We start from the raw sequence: 18,484 nt of genomic DNA, 5'->3' as shown, positions 1-18,484 counted from the left end.
TTAGAGTACAAGGCCCGCATACCTACAGGTGCTGCTGGTTTTCAAATCTGAAAACATTATGGTTTAGTCCAATTTGTTCATGTTTCATAGTAATTGGTGTCAATGGATCTCGTTATACTGAAACTTTCATGTTCTAAACTTGGAATATTGTTTGTCAGTTCCTATAAAACTATGCATTAAGAGTAATGCAACAGTTACTTAGCATTTTGAGCAGTAGTATCAATTGACCGTTAGATCATCGTAATGTAAGGAAATGACAGACATTTCAGATGTTATGTGTGAATTTGCATTTTGAAATGGTGATACTTTGATGTTTAGTTGTGTCATTTTGAACAGATGATTATAGTTCAATGAACAAATGATCTAAGGTGAATGCGTATTGTATCCAAGCAATTGAAAATTGCGTTAGCGTTTTGAAAAATGTGCATTTTGATCATCAGTTGTGAGTTTTGTGTCTAGAGTTTTGTAAAAGGACATCAAGGTTCTGAAATTTGTGTCAAAGTGATTGTAAAAAAACTGTATTATATTATGAATGAGTTCCAGTCACTAAACAGTGATTTATTTTGTTCACATCACCACCACACATATTGTTCACATGTGTCAGATGATGTCTAGGATTAAAGGATCTGCACTTGAATAAACTCATCTTCCCTTTTCACACTGTTCAATGTAAACCACATAACACTAAACACAAATGTTGTGTCTTGAAACTATGGAAAGCAGTGTGTAAACATACATTCTAGTGTTTTGTGGGTTGCTCCGATAAACAACATTCTGTTGTAATACTTCAAATGTGTCGGAAAGAAAGAAAGAAAGAAAAAAAGAAACGCAAACCCCTCAAGCTGCTATAGAGTAAACAAAGCTATGTGACACAGATTTATAGAATGTTATATAATCGACACTCACCTGCCATTTTATACCCTAGCCCAGAGAAGATGCAGTGTGATGTCTCATAGGCCAATGCTTAATTTATAAGTGTCAAATATGATGCAAAATGTCAACATATTCCATCAAATATGTTGAGATTTCCTGTTGCCTGCCCCTGCTTCTGTCACCCGTAATGTCTTTCAAAATCAGGATGTCTCAATGGGGTTCATTTCCCTGTTCGCTAAGTGGTCAACATGACCTTCTCGTGTGTGTTGGTTTTTATCCAACAGTAGACACATAATTGTACAAAACATGTGCTTACTTTGTGTAATCGGTAATCAGTTACGTAAATCTAATTTAATTATTTGAAGTTGCAACATTCAGGAAGAGATAAAAGTTACAATACCCTGATACAGTATTTGTAGACAGTGTTCAGTTTCACCTGCGGGTTTTCAAGTATATTTCATTGAGTCTTGAGTTTAGGGTGATTTAAGTTCTCATAATGTTCCCACACAATGTTATGTCCATTCAGAAATTCCTCACATCCCAGATCACTGTAAAATTGATCTGACTTTTTTGCTCAGGGAGGCCAAGGAGTCTCTGTGTGACACAGACTTACCTCATCCTGGTCATTGATGATAATTGATGTTGAAAACTCGCTGTTTGTGCAAGGTAGGAGGACATAGGGTAATGCACAAGCAGAAATGGATATCTTACAAAATCACAATTTAGCACAAACATGTTTGGGAACGTAAAACCATATGTTTTCACATGGTATATCATATTTATGCAGCTGTTTCTATAACAAAGAAAACAACCCTCATTGTCAGAATAGTGACTTTTTATGTGTTTTAGTCATTTAGCAGACGCTCTTATCCAGAGCGACTTACAGTAAGTACAGGGACATTCCCCCGAGGCAAGTAGGGTGAAGTGCCTTGCCCAAGGACACAACATCATGTGGCATGGCCGGGAATCGAACCAGCGACCTTCTGGTTACTAGCCCGATTCTCTAACCGCTCAGCCACCTGACTTTCCATATCAATAAAGTCTTTTTAAAAAAAAAAATTTTTAACTTAAAATCTACGTTTTTAAAATGGTGGATACAGTGTAAATGTGTTTGTTTGTCAGCAAGTGCTTGAAAGTGTGTGTGTGTGTGTGTGTGTACAGGAGGTACGATATGCTTCTGATTCAACCACCAACCTGCTAGGTCATCAAAGTATTTCATGTTGTGACTTGTGACTACCGCCCAGGAATCAGTGTGACAGGGGTAACCCACAGTATCAGGTAGCACATCAGTTCCACAGAAGGAACCACATTACACTACTAAATTCCTCATGTCAGTTTCAATCCTATCCTTAAAATCTCAAACATGTAGTCTCAAGATCAAAGGGTTCCATGTCTCCCGTAGCTTTGCTACCGTCACCAGAGAAACAGAAAGAGTCGTATATGTCAACAAATAAATGCCTACCACATGGGTCCATCCAAGGATGAATGTAGGTTGATAGATGATTTTGGATGGACCAGTTTCGATGAATGTATGGGCGGCCAAGTCAATCAAATTAGTCCCAATCGTATGTGGGCACTGCTCTATTTTTTCTTACCTTGAGTGATTAACTTAAATGTATTTCTATTTGTTGAACATTGCCATGACAAAACACATAGAGTAAGTGGTGTTAACACATTAGCGGTATTAGATGTCTGAATGGTCTATAGAATCTTAAACAGGGTGTAAGGTGGCTGTGAGCTCAGTTGGCTGAGCGGTTAGGGCATTGGGCTATTACTCAGAAGGTTGCTGGTTCAATTCCCAGCAGTGAAAAAAGATGTTGTGTTGTTGGGCAAGGCACTTCACCCTAATGTCCCTGTACTTACTGTAAGGCGCTCTTGGATAAGAGTGTCTGGTAAATGTAATGATTATGACAAACCTAACTACAGCAGACAGATTGTGATTGACGGACTGTTGTTGTGGTAGGTATTTATTGTGGGAAGTTTTCTTTTTGAAATGACTGAGTGCTTTCTTCATGACTTTTCAAAAGCATTTCACAAGTTTCTTTTTTGAAGATGAAAAGCCATGTCCCTGTCTGGTCGGCCCTCCACCTCTTTGCTTTGATTCATAATGGCCTCAACTCCCATTTTTATGATGGAATAACACTCACAGATTGGCTCTTGTGGGTGCATACAGACTTAAGTAGCTTTTGAAACGTGTGTGTGTGTGTGTGTGTGTGTGTGTGTGTGTGTATGTGTGCGTGTGTGTGTGTGTGCATGGGTGTGGTTTATTCACTGCCAATTTACTGAGCAATTCACTGAGAAGAGTTTGAAGTGTGTTTGGTCCTTGGTGTTGAATATGGCTAACAGGGTACCAGACAGGTGTGTGTGTGTGTATTATTTTTCAGTGACACAATTGAACAGTATTCTTATAACTGCAGCCAAATAAGTATAACAGCTCCTCAAATCATTGCATCTTCATAAGGGTACAGCAGAAAAGATGACTAAAGTTCACTGTTTAGTTTATTGGCATGAAATAACCATTTTTCACATGGGCAATGCAACTGAATAAGTGTGCTGAAAGAGATAAAAACCAATGTTAGCTGTTTTCCCTGTTCTTTTTCTGTCACATGACAGCCCAATCTCCAGTGAGCATGTAGACTCACTAGGCCTGTCATTGCATGAGTTGGGATTCTACCTGTCTTCCTTTCAACACAGATATGGAGGAAGTGGAGGATTGCATCCACTGTTCTATCTTTCACACTCACTATAACAGTACCGCAAAGTCAGAAATATCCTATTCTCTGGTTTTCATCCTATTATCTATAAACCAAACCTGAATGAAGATTTATTGTCTATGCATTCTTTGGCTACAAAAAATACAGAGACTTTAGGCTGTAGAATTGTGCCTCTACCGTGAGATGATTCTAAAGATGTATTCAGGCCTGATTTGTTGGGGTGGAATTGGTAATATAAGCATAGACCCCCCCACCCCCATCAGTTTGGTGTCAGCAACTATCTCTTAGAATGCTGCCTAACAGGTTTCTGTCAATTTGACCATAGCATTCCTACCAGACCTGGTATACCAGAACCAATCATAATTTATTGGGATTTTTTTATTCTTATGATCATTTATGAAACTCTAAGGCCAAGTTAACAATTTACTGTACAGAGAAGGTCTGCTGGATTTGAGTGCAAAGATGAGCATGTGTGTCTGTCGCTGTGCACTAATTTAAGCTTTTTAATTGTGAGATACACAAACATAGTGTAACATGGCAATTAAAGGAAAAGTGGAACGTTTTGTGTGCTGTTGTATCAATTAGGAACCGGAATTATCATTTTATTGTAGCCTATCGTTTGAACGGAAACATAATATCGTACTTGAATTAGCCTCAATGCTGATGGTGTGGCAATTAGGGTATTCTAATGCACTGTCGTTGAAAATCTTGATCAACTGTTCTGCCAGCCTGTTTTCACTTGGCCTTGGGGCTAGAGAACGTAAAATTCATTACAGGCAATTCTGTTAGCAACCTTTGGGGTCCTGATTGAAATAAGCGGAAGAGAGACAGACGCAAGCCTCGGCGGAAGCGGTCTGTCAGGAAAGAAAAATCTGCAGAATTTGACACAAAGACGCCCGTTCACATACAATATTATTTGACCGAACCGTGTACCACGCTTTATATCAGCGTCCGCTGCAATGATTCTGTTAGAAATCAATAACCGGATTATAGAAGAGACACTGTCTTTGAAATTTGACGGCGCATCCAATGGGTGAGAAATCATTGTTCCTGACTAGCTTAGCTATATAGCTATATTATCTAGCTGTTTAGCATTATATTATGACGGGCCAGTATCATCTCGATGATACAAGAAAGTGGGGTGCATCTATTTGATCTTACGATATAGATATACCTATCGATACATCAATGCACACATGGTGCTCTACGAAAATGGTTCCAACTGATGGCACATTCGCTTGCTATATTAGCCATCTACCTATCTAGCTAGCTAAATTAGCCACAAGCCGAAGGTGGGGTGTGTCTGGTTAGCTGGGCGGGGTAGACAATCCATACTATTGAGGCTAATCTGTTTTGAAGACTGCTAGACAATTTCACTACCTACCCATATTACAACATGCATATGTCGGCATATTTGACGGTACACGTGATTTGGAAGAAATGAGTGAACTGTATGTGTTCTGTTCCGTGCAGCTAGCTAGTTAGCTAGCTTATCTCTGCTATAGCTGCTACTACGTTATTGACTGAAATGTGTTTCAGCAAACTGCTGTCCAAGTTCTCTGGCAGCCCTGTCAGAAAAGTATTATGTTGTGAAATTGTCACAAGGCGTCGTGAGTCAGTTGTAAACTACCTATGCATGTAAATCTTCCATTACTACTAGCCAGGTAGGTTGCTAGCCATCGCCCTTTCCTGCAACTTCCGCATTCCATTTGTCAAGCTGGGTCAAGTCAGTGCAGTTGCAAGCTCCCACTGTCCGTTTGCTTTGCCACAATAATCAACTGATCAGGCAGTCTCCAAAGTAGCTGCAATTGACTGTGAATTATGTTTTGTGTTCCAGTCATTGTTCTTCATTTGTGAATTTGAAGGTCTGGGTCTAGTGTAATTGCAAAACTCGAAAAAATGGAATAGAAACCCAGATCTCCCCGCATATCACAATTCTGCTGTATGTGAACAGCTTCAAAGTTGTGTATCTCACAGAGAAATACTCCTCACTGTTTGCAGGACCAAACCTGAGGCGGTAGAGGTGACGTTTGCAGGTGAGCTGTTGTGACCATCCTCGTTATGACCGCTCCATGCACACATACTCGTACAAATGTATTTGTACAATTTTGTCTTTGAATAAAATGTCTTATTTAAGATTGAGTTGTTTGCCCCCAAAGTGCACATATTACTGGAAGGGGTGGAGGGAGTATATGCAAGTGCTGGGTTATTGGTCTTTAATGATGTGTCTCTCTGGGTTAGACTTTGATGGCGTCCTGTACCATATCTCTAACCCCAACGGGGATAAGACCAAGGTGATGGTCAGCATCTCCCTCAAATTCTACAAGGAGCTACAGGAGCATGGAGCTGATGAGGTAAAAAAGAAACACACAGGCTTACACTGAGATAGAAACACTGAAGTTACAGTCTTCAAGTACAGGTGTGTTGTGGCTGTGTATAATACGTATGTTCTATATTGAAGGTATAGAATCTAGAAAGTAGCAGAGATGGCATGAAGGCCAGTCAGGGCCTTTACACTAGAAACATGTCATAATCCTTCACTTCCTTCTCTTCATTTGAGGCCCAGTTATCTCTCACCATCACACCCCAGGCTCATACTGAGAGAGCAAGTAGCAAACACAACTTTTCAGAGCTTGAATTCCTTTCAAATGTACCGCCGTGAGCTGCTTTGGGGAAGTTGTGAGCGGAGGGGAAGAAGAGATAACGATGCTGAATGTCTGTTCAGGTCTGAGTTCTGCACGCAGGCTCTTAACACACAACCTTGAGAGTTCTCACCATGTAAGGAAGAAAGCAGCTTCAGAGGTCTCTCTTATAGAAACAGGAAGTGAGTCATTGTGGGAGAGGAAGTGCTGCGCAAGCTGGTCGCTGCTTTAACAAGCTCCATGGCTGCCTTCCAACAGCTTTGAACCTCTCCCCTCATGTTTTCTCAGGCTTTAGTAGATAGCATAAAAGGGATAGACGTCTTTTCAACTTTGTTGCTTTCCCCCCTTGAGTACATCGAGAACCTGAGATTTAATTTTTACGGTTCTAGAAGTGATTTTTGCCGTGCGGTTATTTAAAAAATAGTTTCCAAAGTAGTGAATACAGTATGCATTTTGATGTGAAGTGAGCCATGTTCTAGCATGTTCCAGTTGCCATGTAAAAGAACATTTTCAGACACCATAAGTCTGCATCGCTCCAATCAGTTCTCGGTGCAATGTAAATACAAAAGCATACCGTATTCATTCATCACTTTGAACAATGTTTTAAAAACAACTGCACAATGTTCTAACATGTTCCAGTTTGCTGTGTACCTTACATGCCTACATCGCTCCAGGGAGAAAGCCCCTTGTTTTCAGCTCTGAATACCCACAGTCCTCGCATTCCTCACCTGAATTTGCATACAGGGCCAGCTTATTTCAGACAATTCCACACTGACAGGTGGCCATTTGATGTGAGGACACCTTCCCTACAATCACTCACACATTCCCACCTCCGCAACCACTGTGGCCCCTACAGTCATATAGCCACTGTGTTTTTGTAATTCAGGAATGCTATCGGTGTCCTTAACAGGCACCACCCTGCTCACCTTTCTCTCTCTCTGCAGCTACTGAAGAGGATCTATGAGAACTACCTGGTTGCCCCTGAGGCGGGTGAGTGACCTTCCCCCCTTGTGCGCGCGCGCACGCACACACACACTTTTAGGGGTGATTGACTGGTCATCAATACGGGCCGTGCAAGGACGGTGCAGCCTGAGGCAGTGAGGGGACTAGCAGCCTGCCCTGTCGGTAGAGAAGCCTCAGTCTTGTCTCCAACCCTCATAGCTGCATACCAATTAGGCTGTTGTCACATTCCCTGCCTTTCTGCAATTGTTCAGTTGTTTTTCATCAAAGAGAATAAGCAAGGTGCTCTGTGTGAAGTGCCCGTGGTCTTAGGGAATCTGAAACACGCTAGCTGGTTCTTGTAAAAGGCTCTTCTGACAATGGGGTACATTGTCCATTGAGTTCTCTACTGAGTACTCTATTGAGTACTCTAGACAAAAACCCAGTAATGGTGTGTTTATTTAGCACACACTTTTATCCAAAGCGGTGTATGTAGAGGAGGATTTGAACCTGAGACCTCCAGCAAACGTGCAGTCAAATTGCAATGCCACTGAGCCCTACCCTCTTATCAGCCGCTTTATAAAAGCATCCGAAAATGGAAAAAGAAATCCAAAATAGGTTCAAGCAGTTGAACCCCATCGATGAAAATGAAACTGCTGAACATACCTGTTTGTCATTGGCCGTCTCCTAGGCTACAACGTGTCCCTGCTGTTCGACCTGGACTCCGTGCCAGCCAATAAGGAGGAGGTGGTGCACCAGGCGGGCATGCTGAAGAGGAACTGTTTCGCCTCCGTCTTTGAGAAGTACTTCAAGTTCCAGGAGGAGGGCAAGGAGGGAGAAAAGAGAGCCGTGGTCCATTACAGAGAGGACGAGTCCATGTAAGTGGCCTGTGCACTGCCTGGTGAAATAGGACACAATACCAGGGGCGTGATGAAAACAGTTTTGCCAAACCACCTCTGAGATAACCTTTTTGGTGCGGTTGGCATCAGTTATTTGTAGAAACGTGAACGGAAACGTTTCAGTAGCTTTCGGTTTCTCCTCAGCCGAGTGGAAAACACAATTCCTCATTTGTTGGTCAGATGATAGAATGTCCTGTTGTAGAATGGCCTTGTCACCCAGGGAAACCAATGAGTTCAAAGTTAGACTGTAAATCTCACTCTGGTGACTTCCTCACAGAGACATATACAGTTGCAGATTGTTTTTTTTAAAGCTTTTGTGACAGATGTTTGATTTGTGTCAGAGTTTAGTCTTTGCCTATTGCTCCTTGGGTCATATTGTTCTCAGTCAACTAAACCAAATGCACCCCCTCTCCTCAGGTACCTGGAAGCCAAGAAGGACAGGGTGACTGTGGTGTTCAGCACCGTCTTCAAAGACGACGATGACGTCATCATCGGGAAGGTCTTCATGCAGGTAGGCCACGCCTCGACAGCTCTCATGAGAGCCGGGAATCACGTTTTTTGCGAATCTAAGCAATTACACATACGTCCGCATCTGGACTGTCCAATTGGCTCTCTGCGCTGTCAACCCCTGCACTGCGGATCTGATTGGCTGGGTGTGTGTGTGTAGGAGTTCAAGGAGGGCCGGCGGGCCAGTCACACGGCCCCCCAGGTTCTGTTCAGCCACCGGGAGCCGCCCCTGGAGCTGAAGGACACGGATGCTGCTGTGGGAGACAACATTGGATACATCACCTTCGGTATGAGCCAATACTAGCTTGGGGAGTGGGTTCCCCTAGATAACTGGTCTCCAGTCGTTGTCCCCAGGAAGTTGCTATGTCCCTGCAGTCCTGTGTTGTGGAAAGTCTGGTGAGCCGTAACCCGGATGCATCAGGCTGTTCCTTTGTGACTTGAAGAAGTGACGAACCTGACGCCGTTTTGGGTTTCAATTTCCTCCAGTTTTGTTCCCGCGCCACACCAACGCCAACGCCAGAGACAACACCATCAACCTCATCCACACCTTCAGGGACTACCTGCACTACCACATAAAGTGCTCCAAGGTTCGTACTAACTAGTACACCGCACCTGCACTGCCACATAGTGTCCCAAGGTCTGTACTAGTTGGTATCCTAACTACTACCCTAACTGCTACACCACACCTGCACAATCATACAAAGTTACTTCTTTCCCTACAAAGTACTTCAAGGTCAGTATCCCATAAAACCCTTAGTTTGCAACTAGCCCTCAGCAATGGCCTACATACCTTTCCAGGTATCAACTTGTGCTTCTGGCTTGGCTACACTTTAAGCCCGAGGACCAATTCCTCACGTTAGCTAACCAGCCCAAAGGGTGCTCACCGAGACAGGAACAGTGGACAGTAGGGATGGGACAAAGAATCAAATTTCGATTTATCGTGGTGTATATATTTTTTATGTACAAAAGAAATTACACAAAAAATAATCAAACCGAAAATAATCAAACTGTGAGAATTGTGAAAAACAAATTGTCCCATCCCTAGTGTAGAGGACGGTAGGGTCTGGAACCGACCAACACTCTGGGTATAATTACACAGCTTCCTTGGATGCCTGAGGTTGTGAAAGAGTGTGTCCCAGGCTTCACTCCTGGCTGACCGGACAGACCGGAATCAAAGACTCGTTATTACTGTACTCTGTTATTACTGTAAAGTCAACACGGCAGAGACATCAAGGTGGTTTTGTTGTTTTCATACTTGTGTGTGTGTGTGTGTGTGTGTGTCTGATACCCCCTTGCTCTAGGCCAAAACAGTGTGTGTGGCTATGCATTCACAGTGTCTGTGACTGCTATTGTGTGTGACAGGAGACAGGAGTCTGTCGGTCTGGCAGGCACATCTTAATTAGAGCTCATAAATATTAGTGTCAGTTCGATTGTATCTTAATTGGCTGTCGGTTTGGTCTCCTGACTGTCAGTATGCCTGTCTCTCTGTCAGTCTGCTTCTCTAACCCTCTGGTCTCCTCTGCAGGCTTACATCCACACACGCATGCGGGCCAAGACCTCAGACTTCCTGAAGGTGCTGAACAGGGCCCGTCCCGACGCTGAGAAGAAGGAGATGAAGACCATCTCGTAAGTTGTGCTGCTGGACCCCTCGCTGCTCCTTCGCACAGCTGGGGTCTCCTCCTCCCCTCTCCTCCTCCCCTCCTCCATATGGGTGCATGGGGATGGTTTGGCTCTACTCTTCTCGCATTTCTCCGGACAGACACGTTATCTGAATCCGTCCACTCGCAATCTCACCATGGATCTCATCCTTCTGACTGGTGGCAAACCGAAAGAGAGATCTGCAGTTTCTGTGATCGCTATCTCTCGCCCAGCATTTCATTCCACACTTAATTGAATACCAACTCAGCATTACAAACATTTTGTGGTTTGGCATGTGTGTTCCTGTCATGCTGTAATGTTCTTCCTCCTGGAAAGGCCTGTGTGTGTGTGTTCGTGTGGCTACCGTTCACTAGCCTAGGCGGTCATCTTTGACACTGCTAGCAATATTTGAACACAGCCGCGATCAGGATTCTAACAAGCCCCCATCCCCACTACACAAACACGGTCCTCCCCCTGTTAGCTCACGCTGGGTGTCGTGTGGTCGCCCCAGACAGAACAGCCCTTGTCACTCGGTTAATGTGTAATGCACATACTATACTGCAGGTGAGTGTTTGTGGGGCAGGGCTACCGTTGGCAAATACTGTCATACCTCGGAGCACCGGACTCGACCTTTTAAAGCAAAACAAACAGTTTCACCGACTGTTAAATACTATTCGAGTAGTGGGTGTGTGGAGCAACTTCTCATGAACCCATACGATGGCTGTGCGTGTAGGTGTAGGTATTGGGTCAGTTAACCCTATACTTGCTAACTGAAGGATCAGCTATCTGTGTAGATAGATAGTTTGGGTGTGTGTGTTATAGTCCACAGGCTGGTTTCTGCACCGAGGCATTTGCTGGAAGATGCATTAGGATAGTATTATGCATGCTGTACATAATGTGCCTGTTGGTAAGTGTTTTACAATCCTCCTGGAGACTGTCTGCATGTGTGAGGGTGTTGTACCTGAGTAAGAGCTTTGTTAGTTGTGGAGTGTAACTTTGTGTGTGTGTGTGTGTGTGTGTGTGTGTGTTCACAGGGGCAAAACGTTTACCCGCTGAGGCTGGTCTCCATACGTGCACTGACTCCCAGGACACGCCCAGTCGCGCCACATTGGACAGGACCTTCTCCCCCCCCCAGCCTGATTGCGAGTGTCCAGACTTTCTTTGTTAAAATAATAAAGTTGTCTCCTTCAAAATAAAGTTGTCTCTTAGGAAAATCGAGGCATAAAAGTATAAAAAGGGCATTCCTTGCTTTGCATACTTAGATAATTATTAGTCCTATATAAATATATATATGAGAAGAAAAAAAAAGAAATTTTTGATACAATATCTTTTACTCCATTTGGTACTCTTGCCTTGCTCTCTCTCTCCCCCCCCCCCCCCCCTTTTCCTCATGGTGACCATGCATTCAATGACTACAGAATTCCCCCCTCACCCCCACCCCATCTCTCTATCAATGCTTTCATGTTGTCTGTACCATTGTCATTCGATACAATAAACCGTCTTACAAAAAGCATTCCTGGCGTGTCGTCAGTTTCAAGTTTTTTATTGTCAGGTGCACAGAACAACACAAGGTAAGACTGGGCACTGAAATTCTTGGGACAAGACAACGCAAAGCAACCTGGCATAACCTATAAGTACTAAGAACATAGATTACATCTATGATAAGCTAAAATAGAATAGAAAAAAAAATAACGCTGTCAACGCTGTCCCACAGAGCTATCATCAGATCTTAACAATATATCTCAGTTCTGTTGAAGTGAGGTGAGCTCTCCTGCCTGCCAGTTCCATGGAACTCGGAGAAAGGGAAAGAAGGTCTGAGTTCCGCCTGACAAACACCTCGCAAACAAGCTTCCATGTTGACATGTAACAAAGGGAGTGAGACCTCAGGGCATGGTGGGATGAGTGTTTGTGGGGCAGGGTTACCATGGGCAAATACTGTCATACCTCGGAGCACCGGACTCGACCTTTTAAAGCAAAACAAACAGTTTCACCGACTGTTAAATACTATTCGAGTAGTGGGTGTGTGGAGCAACTTCTCATGAACCCATACGATGGCTGTGCGTGTAGGTGTAGGTATTGGGTCAGTTAACCCTATACTTGCTAACTGAAGGATCAGCTATCTGTGTAGATAGATAGTTTGGGTGTGTGTGTTATAGTCCACAGGCTGGTTTCTGCACCGAGGCATTTGCTGGAAGATGCATTAGGATAGTATTATGCATGCTGTACATAATGTGCCTGTTGGTAAGTGTTTTACAATCCTCCTGGAGACTGTCTGCATGTGTGAGGGTGTTGTACCTGAGTAAGAGCTTTGTTAGTTGTGGAGTGTAACTTTGTGTGTGTGTGTGTGTGTGTGTTCACAGGGGCAAAACGTTTACCCGCTGAGGCTGGTCTCCATACGTGCACTGACTCCCAGGACACGCCCAGTCGCGCCACATTGGACAGGACCTTCTCCCCCCCCCAGCCTGATTGCGAGTGTCCAGACTTTCTTTGTTAAAATAATAAAGTTGTCTCCTTCAAAATAAAGTTGTCTCTTAGGAAAATCGAGGCATAAAAGTATAAAAAGGGCATTCCTTGCTTTGCATACTTAGATAATTATTAGTCCTATATAAATATATATATGAGAAAAAAAAAATTTGATACGATATCTTTTACTCCATTTGGTACTCTTGCCTTGGTCTCTCTCTCTCTCTCCCCCCTTTTCCTCATGGTGACCATGCATTCAATGACTACAGAATTCCCCCCTCACCCCCACCCCATCTCTCTATCAATGCTTTCATGTTGTCTGTACCATTGTCATTCGATACAATAAACCGTCTTACAAAAAGCATTCCTGGCGTGTCGTCAGTTTCAAGTTTTTTATTGTCAGGTGCACAGAACAACACAAGGTCAGACTGGGCACTGAAATTCTTGGGACAAGACAACGCAAAGCAACCTGGCATAACATATAAGTACTAAGAACATAGATTACATCTATGATAAGCTAAAATAGAATTGAAAAAAAAATAACGCTGTCAACGCTGTCCCACAGAGCTATCATCAGATCTTAACAATATATCTCAGTTCTGTTGAAGTGAGGTGAGCTCTCCTGCCTGCCAGTTCCATGGAACTCGGAGAAAAGGAAAGACGGTCTGAGTTCCGCCTGACAAACACCTCGCAAACAAGCTTCCATGTTGACATGTAACAAAGGGAGTGAGACCTCAGGGCATGGTGGGATGAGTTCTCCGTGATGAGTGGGATTTGACTTTGAGCAAAGGTTCGAAAACCTAACATTTGCTGCACAGCGACCCCTGGTCACAGTTTTAGGTCACCAAATTTGGTATGACACCACTATTCTTTATGCAATATACCGTAAAGAGGATCCTTTGTGCTAACAGAATTCCACCCATTCCTCTGTACTCTCCTATCTTGATTACTGGACCCGTAAACCTAGCTTGGCCACACCCCCTCTGCAGAATACAGCCTCCCATGACACCCCTGCCTAAAGAAACAAACCTGGTCCGGTACCACCAACATGCAACGCTTCTCCCTCCATGCTCCACGGTGGTGGACTAACCTCCCTGTTCAGCTACGCACGTTTCCATGCCCATGGTCTAAAGACGCTCCCCTTCAAGACTCACGTTGACTAACTTCTGCAGCATTGTGGCACCGAAAGAACCACTTAGATGGCGTTTTTGGGATGCCTGTGACTTGTCCCTCCCTGTCTCTCCCCTGCACCATGTATGAGTGAAGGCCTGTTTGAGATCCTGTTGTTACACTGTCTGGCAAGAAACTACTGTAGTTGATGTTGCACTTTAGATATGTTGTCATTTCTGTTGCACTGTACTCGGCCATATAGTAATCGACACTGTAAGACTAGTTATTATCGCATTGTAGTCGTGTCATTTTTGTTCCCCATACTTTGATCACCTATCTAATGTAGATGTTGTTGCTGCACTTAAGCAATGAGATGTTATTGTTGCACTGTAGTATCCTTTGATTGTTCACCTCGCCTGTTACCTGAGATGTGGTTGCTTTGCAACGTGGCTAGTAAATACAGACTGCCCCTTGACTGACCAGCTAAATACTGTAGAACTAATGTCTGCTAAATAGAAGAAGAAAAAAGTACTGTCATTTTAGACTGTTCTGTTAGTCTGTGTTTGAGTGTTCACCAAAAAAACGGTATCATCAAAGCCCTCTGGCTTTGTATTATATTATATTATCAACTGCAAAGTCTACTCCCATTGCACAATGCTTGGTACAGTAATTAACCCAAGAATATGATTGTTTTGCTTGAAACCACATGAGAAACGACGACAACAGCCAAGAGTAAGATGGTGCAATATTTATTTAACCTATAGAATTTGCTGAGAAAGAATGCACTGGATGAACAACAAAGCTACTTCAACACAACATCAGTAATTGTAATGTCGGGCATCCATTTCTTAGGGGAGAAGAAGGGTTGCTGGTGGAAGTGGGCTGGTGGGAGGTGGGGTGGTTTTCTTGACCGCCTGGGTAGAACGTTCCTACTTCTTCCCTTTCTTGCCCTCCTTCTGAGTAGGGGGGGCCTCCACCTTGGCGGGGGGGGGCTCGGTGGCAGGGACGCTCGGCTCAGGAGCTGTGACCACCACCTTCACCGTCATCTTCTCCTCCTCCTTCTCCTTCTCCCCCTTCTTACTCGACTTGGGTGGCGCTGAAAGAGTAAGTAGCTTTCAGTTTCCCAAGCGTGATCAACATAACCAGTCTGGTCCCTTTTATACTCCAGAATTTCATTTTTTATCCAGTCTTCCTCGTTTTTCGGAGGTAATCTCTGATATAACGTGACTAAGATGGAAGAAGCATGTGTTCCTTTCAACAGCTGTTGCCCATCCTGTCATGTTATATCAAGGAGGTTTGCATTTCCGAAGTATTGAAATAGGTTTAACACTACGATCAGGCATTCATCAAGTCTTTTACACACAATCTTATAACACAAATGTGCATTTTAAATCGCAATGAGATCAACCTTTTAATGATATCCTGTTGCGCATGCTGTTACTGTATATTGAGGGGCACACAGTGAGATTAGAGCATGCAGTATTTTTACAGTGGGGTGACAGCTAAGCAAAGCGTCTAACCTACTCCTAGTGAACACAGCAAAACAGAATCCACAACGATGAAAGTTGTGAAAGCTCCCTACCCCCAACCATAAAGCCTACTAGAGGATTGTGAAAGTGTGTAGGAGCCAGGATATGTGATATCAACACAGCGAAGACTGACTGAACTGAAATGGAAAACATGCAAGACACACAGTATCAGTTCATCGGAGGGGACCCCCACGCGCCGCATCTCCTCGACATCTGCAACCACCGGTGTCAGAAAGAGGCTTCTAGAACTCACCGCTGTTCAGAGCGTTCTCTAGAGAGAACTCCAAGCTGTGGAGAGGAACAGAGAGAGAGAGAGAGAGAGAGAGAGAGAGAGAGAGAGAGAGAGAGAGAGAGAGAGAGAGAGAGAGAGAGACAGCATATCGCCGTTGTAGTATTGCATGACTGTGCCTGTGCGTCTGTGTGTCTCCAGAAGCACCCACCCTAGGTCTTACCTGGCCTCCTTGTCATCGCTGATGCCGAGGATGAGGCGTTGGTAGTTCTCGATCTCAGCCTCCAGCTTCATCTTAACGTGCAGCAGGTCCTGGTAGTCCTCCACCTGGCGCTCCACCTGGGAGCGAACCTTCGTCAGGTCAGCCTCCAGCTGAAGCAGGATCTTGTTAATGCGGGAAATCTCATTGTTGTAGCGCCTCTGTGTGTCAGACAGGGTGTCCTCCAGGGAGCGTATCTGGGGGAGGGAGGAGAAATGAGGAGATTAGAGGGGAGGGGAGGAGTTGACAGGAGAGGAGAGAGATGGAGAGGAGAGGGAAGGGAAGAGGAGGAGAAGAGAGGGAAGGGGAAGGGAAGGGAAAAGAGATGAGAAGGGTAGAGAGGGATAGGAGGTTGGTTTGGACACCAAACAGTGTTTGGATCGTAATTTTAGGTTGAGATCTGATTGGTGGGTTATTGGTTGTCTGTGGAAAAACATTTCCTGATGGAGAACACTCCCTGCTTTTGAATAACCTTTGGAAAGACTCATGTTTGTTAAAATGCAAATCACTTTAAACAAATAAACTTCAGACAAGAAGTTTGTTTTCCGTTCTTTTGTACTATTTGAATTCCAGTGGTTTTGTGTGAGGATCAAAAGATCAAAGCGAGAAGAGAGACTACTTGTTAATCACAATGCTAGATGAAATGACAGGGTACGCTGACTTGGGAATGTGTACGCTAGGTTACTCCCACAAAGGCCTTTCTTACTCCCCTCTCAGGAGCGTGTGAGTGCGCATGGGTTTTTTCTTTGACTGCAGAGAGATCAAGTCAAGACATACTTTACACATCGTCTGTCATCGTGTCTGTACAGCTGTTGCTGTTATGTTTGCTCGGCGGAGCCTATTGCCGTCGCAATGCGCCTCAAGACATGTCTAGCGACTGTATGTGTGTGTGAGCGAGTGTGTGTGTGCGTGTGTCACCATGTTAAGCATGGCCTGGGTGTCGATCTCCAGAAGCTGTCTCTGGCGGCGGAGGTCGTTGAGCTCCTGCTTGCCATATTGCAAAGCCTCTGTGTTCTGGGCCACCTCCACCTTGATGTTGTCAAACTGGAGGGAAGAGAGAAAAGCAGGGAGGGAGAGAAGGAGGTGGGGAGGGAGGGAACAGAGGGAATGAGAGAGATCAATGGAGGGGAAGAAGGGTGCAGGATTCCTGGTCCATAAATGAAGCACCAGCACACCTTGCTCTGGTACCAGTCATCAGTGTCCTTTAGGTTCTTCTTGGCTAGCTTATCGTACTGCTTGCGCATCTTGTCCAGAACATCGCCCAGGTTGGAGTTGTTGGAGTCGATCTCCACAATCACCTCAGAGTCCTTAACCTTCTTGCGCAGGGCCACAACCTCCTGTAATAGGAGAGAGGGGGAGGAGAGGAGATGCAAAATGATGTCATTAAAGCTGTGTTTAATTGTGTGCACGCATGCTTGTGGTGTGTGTTTGTGTGTGTGTTGTCCTTACATCACTGTGGTCCTTCTTGAGGAAGGCCAGTTCCTGCTTTATAGACTCTATTTGACTCTCCAGCTGGGCTTTGTTCAGCAGGGTGTCATCGATGACCTTCTTCAGACCAACCAGATCGTGCTCCACAACCTTCTTGGCCTGCTTCTCAGACTCCAGCCTATCAGAGGGGGGAATGGGAGTTTAGGTCACGCCCACCACTACTTTCCTGATTTATAAGACAACATCTTAAATATATTATCAGCATTATTAATATAGGTCTGTCTGAAAATATAGCATGATGTGCAGTAGGTTATTGCAAGAAATACCACTTTAACAAAAAAATAAGTATTATTTTTATAGTTTAGTCTATATATCTTACATACTTATTCTTAAAGTCCTCATTGGCCAGTTTGGTGTTATCAATCTGGAGCAGCAGGCGTGCGTTATCAAGGGTCTTGTCCCGCAGCTGCGCAAAATAATGAAAGCAAGCAATAAATCTGACAATCAAAACGAATTAAAAACAGACTATAAATTTACTGTTATAACGGTATATGTATATTGTGTATATACAATTGTATATACATTGTATAGGCTTATATATACATTTACTTTAAAGCAATGCAGTTGGAATTGACTTACATTTAAACCAAAGACTACAAAAGAAGAAAGAAAATATTGAAAATATAAACCTTTTTCCTGAGGTCAGCCACCGGTTTCTCGATTTCTACCCAGTCGCGGCCTACCGGCACAGCCCGCTTGGCCAGGATGTCTTTGATCTGCTCCTCCAGATTTGTGTTGGAGCTCTCCAGCTGACGCACCCTGCCCAGGTAGTCGTTCAGACGGTCATTCAGACCGCGCATCGTCTTCTTGTCGTCCGGTGCGGCAGCGGCGACCACCGGACCGTTGGCAGAGGAGATTGGACCGTTGGTCGCTGGCTTCTTTTCCGGGTCTGCGCGCATCACGTTCCTGAGACCCTCCAAGCTCGCCACGGACACTCGAGAGCCTCGTCCGCCAGCCCCACCGAACATGCTACCTGCGCTGTTCCTAGCCATATTAGTGATAGTCGGACGGACAGTGCGTACAAGTTTACAGAGTAGTAGAGCAACGTAGCCAGGTTTAGCTGTTCAGGTGATGGGGATATGCAGGGAATTGTTTTTATACCGACGTTTGACGCCTAAAACCGGCCCCATGGATCCTATTGGCTCTGTTGCGACCATCACATGTCTGGGAAACAGGTTTGGAGTTGTAATTCCA

General features: G+C 44.3%; 3 protein-coding genes across 4 annotated transcripts in view; 1 reads left to right on the top strand and 2 right to left on the bottom strand.

The window, feature by feature from the left end:
* The window catches only part of LOC134007902 (tensin-1-like), a 51,037-nt gene extending 50,124 nt beyond the window's left edge, over positions 1 to 913 (bottom strand). The window contains exon 1 of the mRNA XM_062447621.1: positions 907 to 913. Coding sequence (XP_062303605.1) covers positions 907 to 913 — 7 coding nt within the window. The remainder of the gene's footprint in view (positions 1 to 906) is intronic.
* A 3,466-nt stretch (positions 914 to 4,379) lies between these two features.
* arpc2 (actin related protein 2/3 complex, subunit 2) lies at positions 4,380 to 11,725 on the top strand. Its single transcript, XM_062446902.1, has 10 exons — positions 4,380 to 4,620; positions 5,589 to 5,623; positions 5,829 to 5,941; positions 7,174 to 7,219; positions 7,860 to 8,046; positions 8,485 to 8,578; positions 8,735 to 8,861; positions 9,061 to 9,161; positions 10,100 to 10,200; positions 11,247 to 11,725. Exons 1-10 carry the CDS (start codon positions 4,547 to 4,549, stop codon positions 11,266 to 11,268), a joined length of 900 nt encoding a protein of 299 aa, XP_062302886.1. The 5' UTR covers positions 4,380 to 4,546; the 3' UTR covers positions 11,269 to 11,725.
* A 2,799-nt stretch (positions 11,726 to 14,524) lies between these two features.
* Positions 14,525 to 18,374, bottom strand: zgc:92380 (uncharacterized protein LOC445086 homolog). 2 transcript variants are annotated; one of them, XM_062447213.1, is made up of 8 exons: positions 17,920 to 18,374; positions 17,614 to 17,696; positions 17,252 to 17,408; positions 16,978 to 17,139; positions 16,721 to 16,846; positions 15,767 to 15,999; positions 15,568 to 15,602; positions 14,525 to 14,881 (listed from the first exon to the last, which is right to left on the bottom strand). In XM_062447213.1, the coding sequence occupies exons 1-8, from the start codon at positions 18,280 to 18,282 to the stop codon at positions 14,715 to 14,717; spliced, it is 1,326 nt and encodes a 441-aa protein (XP_062303197.1). In that variant the 5' UTR covers positions 18,283 to 18,374; the 3' UTR covers positions 14,525 to 14,714. The 2 variants fall into 2 exon arrangements, with proteins under 2 accessions (XP_062303197.1, XP_062303198.1); XM_062447214.1 differs by lacking the exon at positions 15,568 to 15,602 and having other exon boundaries at positions 14,710 to 14,881.
* Positions 18,375 to 18,484: the final 110 nt, after the last annotated feature.

The sequence above is a fragment of the Osmerus eperlanus genome, chromosome 21 (assembly GCF_963692335.1).
Source record: "Osmerus eperlanus chromosome 21, fOsmEpe2.1, whole genome shotgun sequence".
NCBI classification, from domain to species: Eukaryota; Metazoa; Chordata; class Actinopteri; order Osmeriformes; family Osmeridae; genus Osmerus; species Osmerus eperlanus.
Note: the sequence above shows the minus strand (reverse complement) of the source record. Positions and strands in the feature narration are given on the sequence as shown.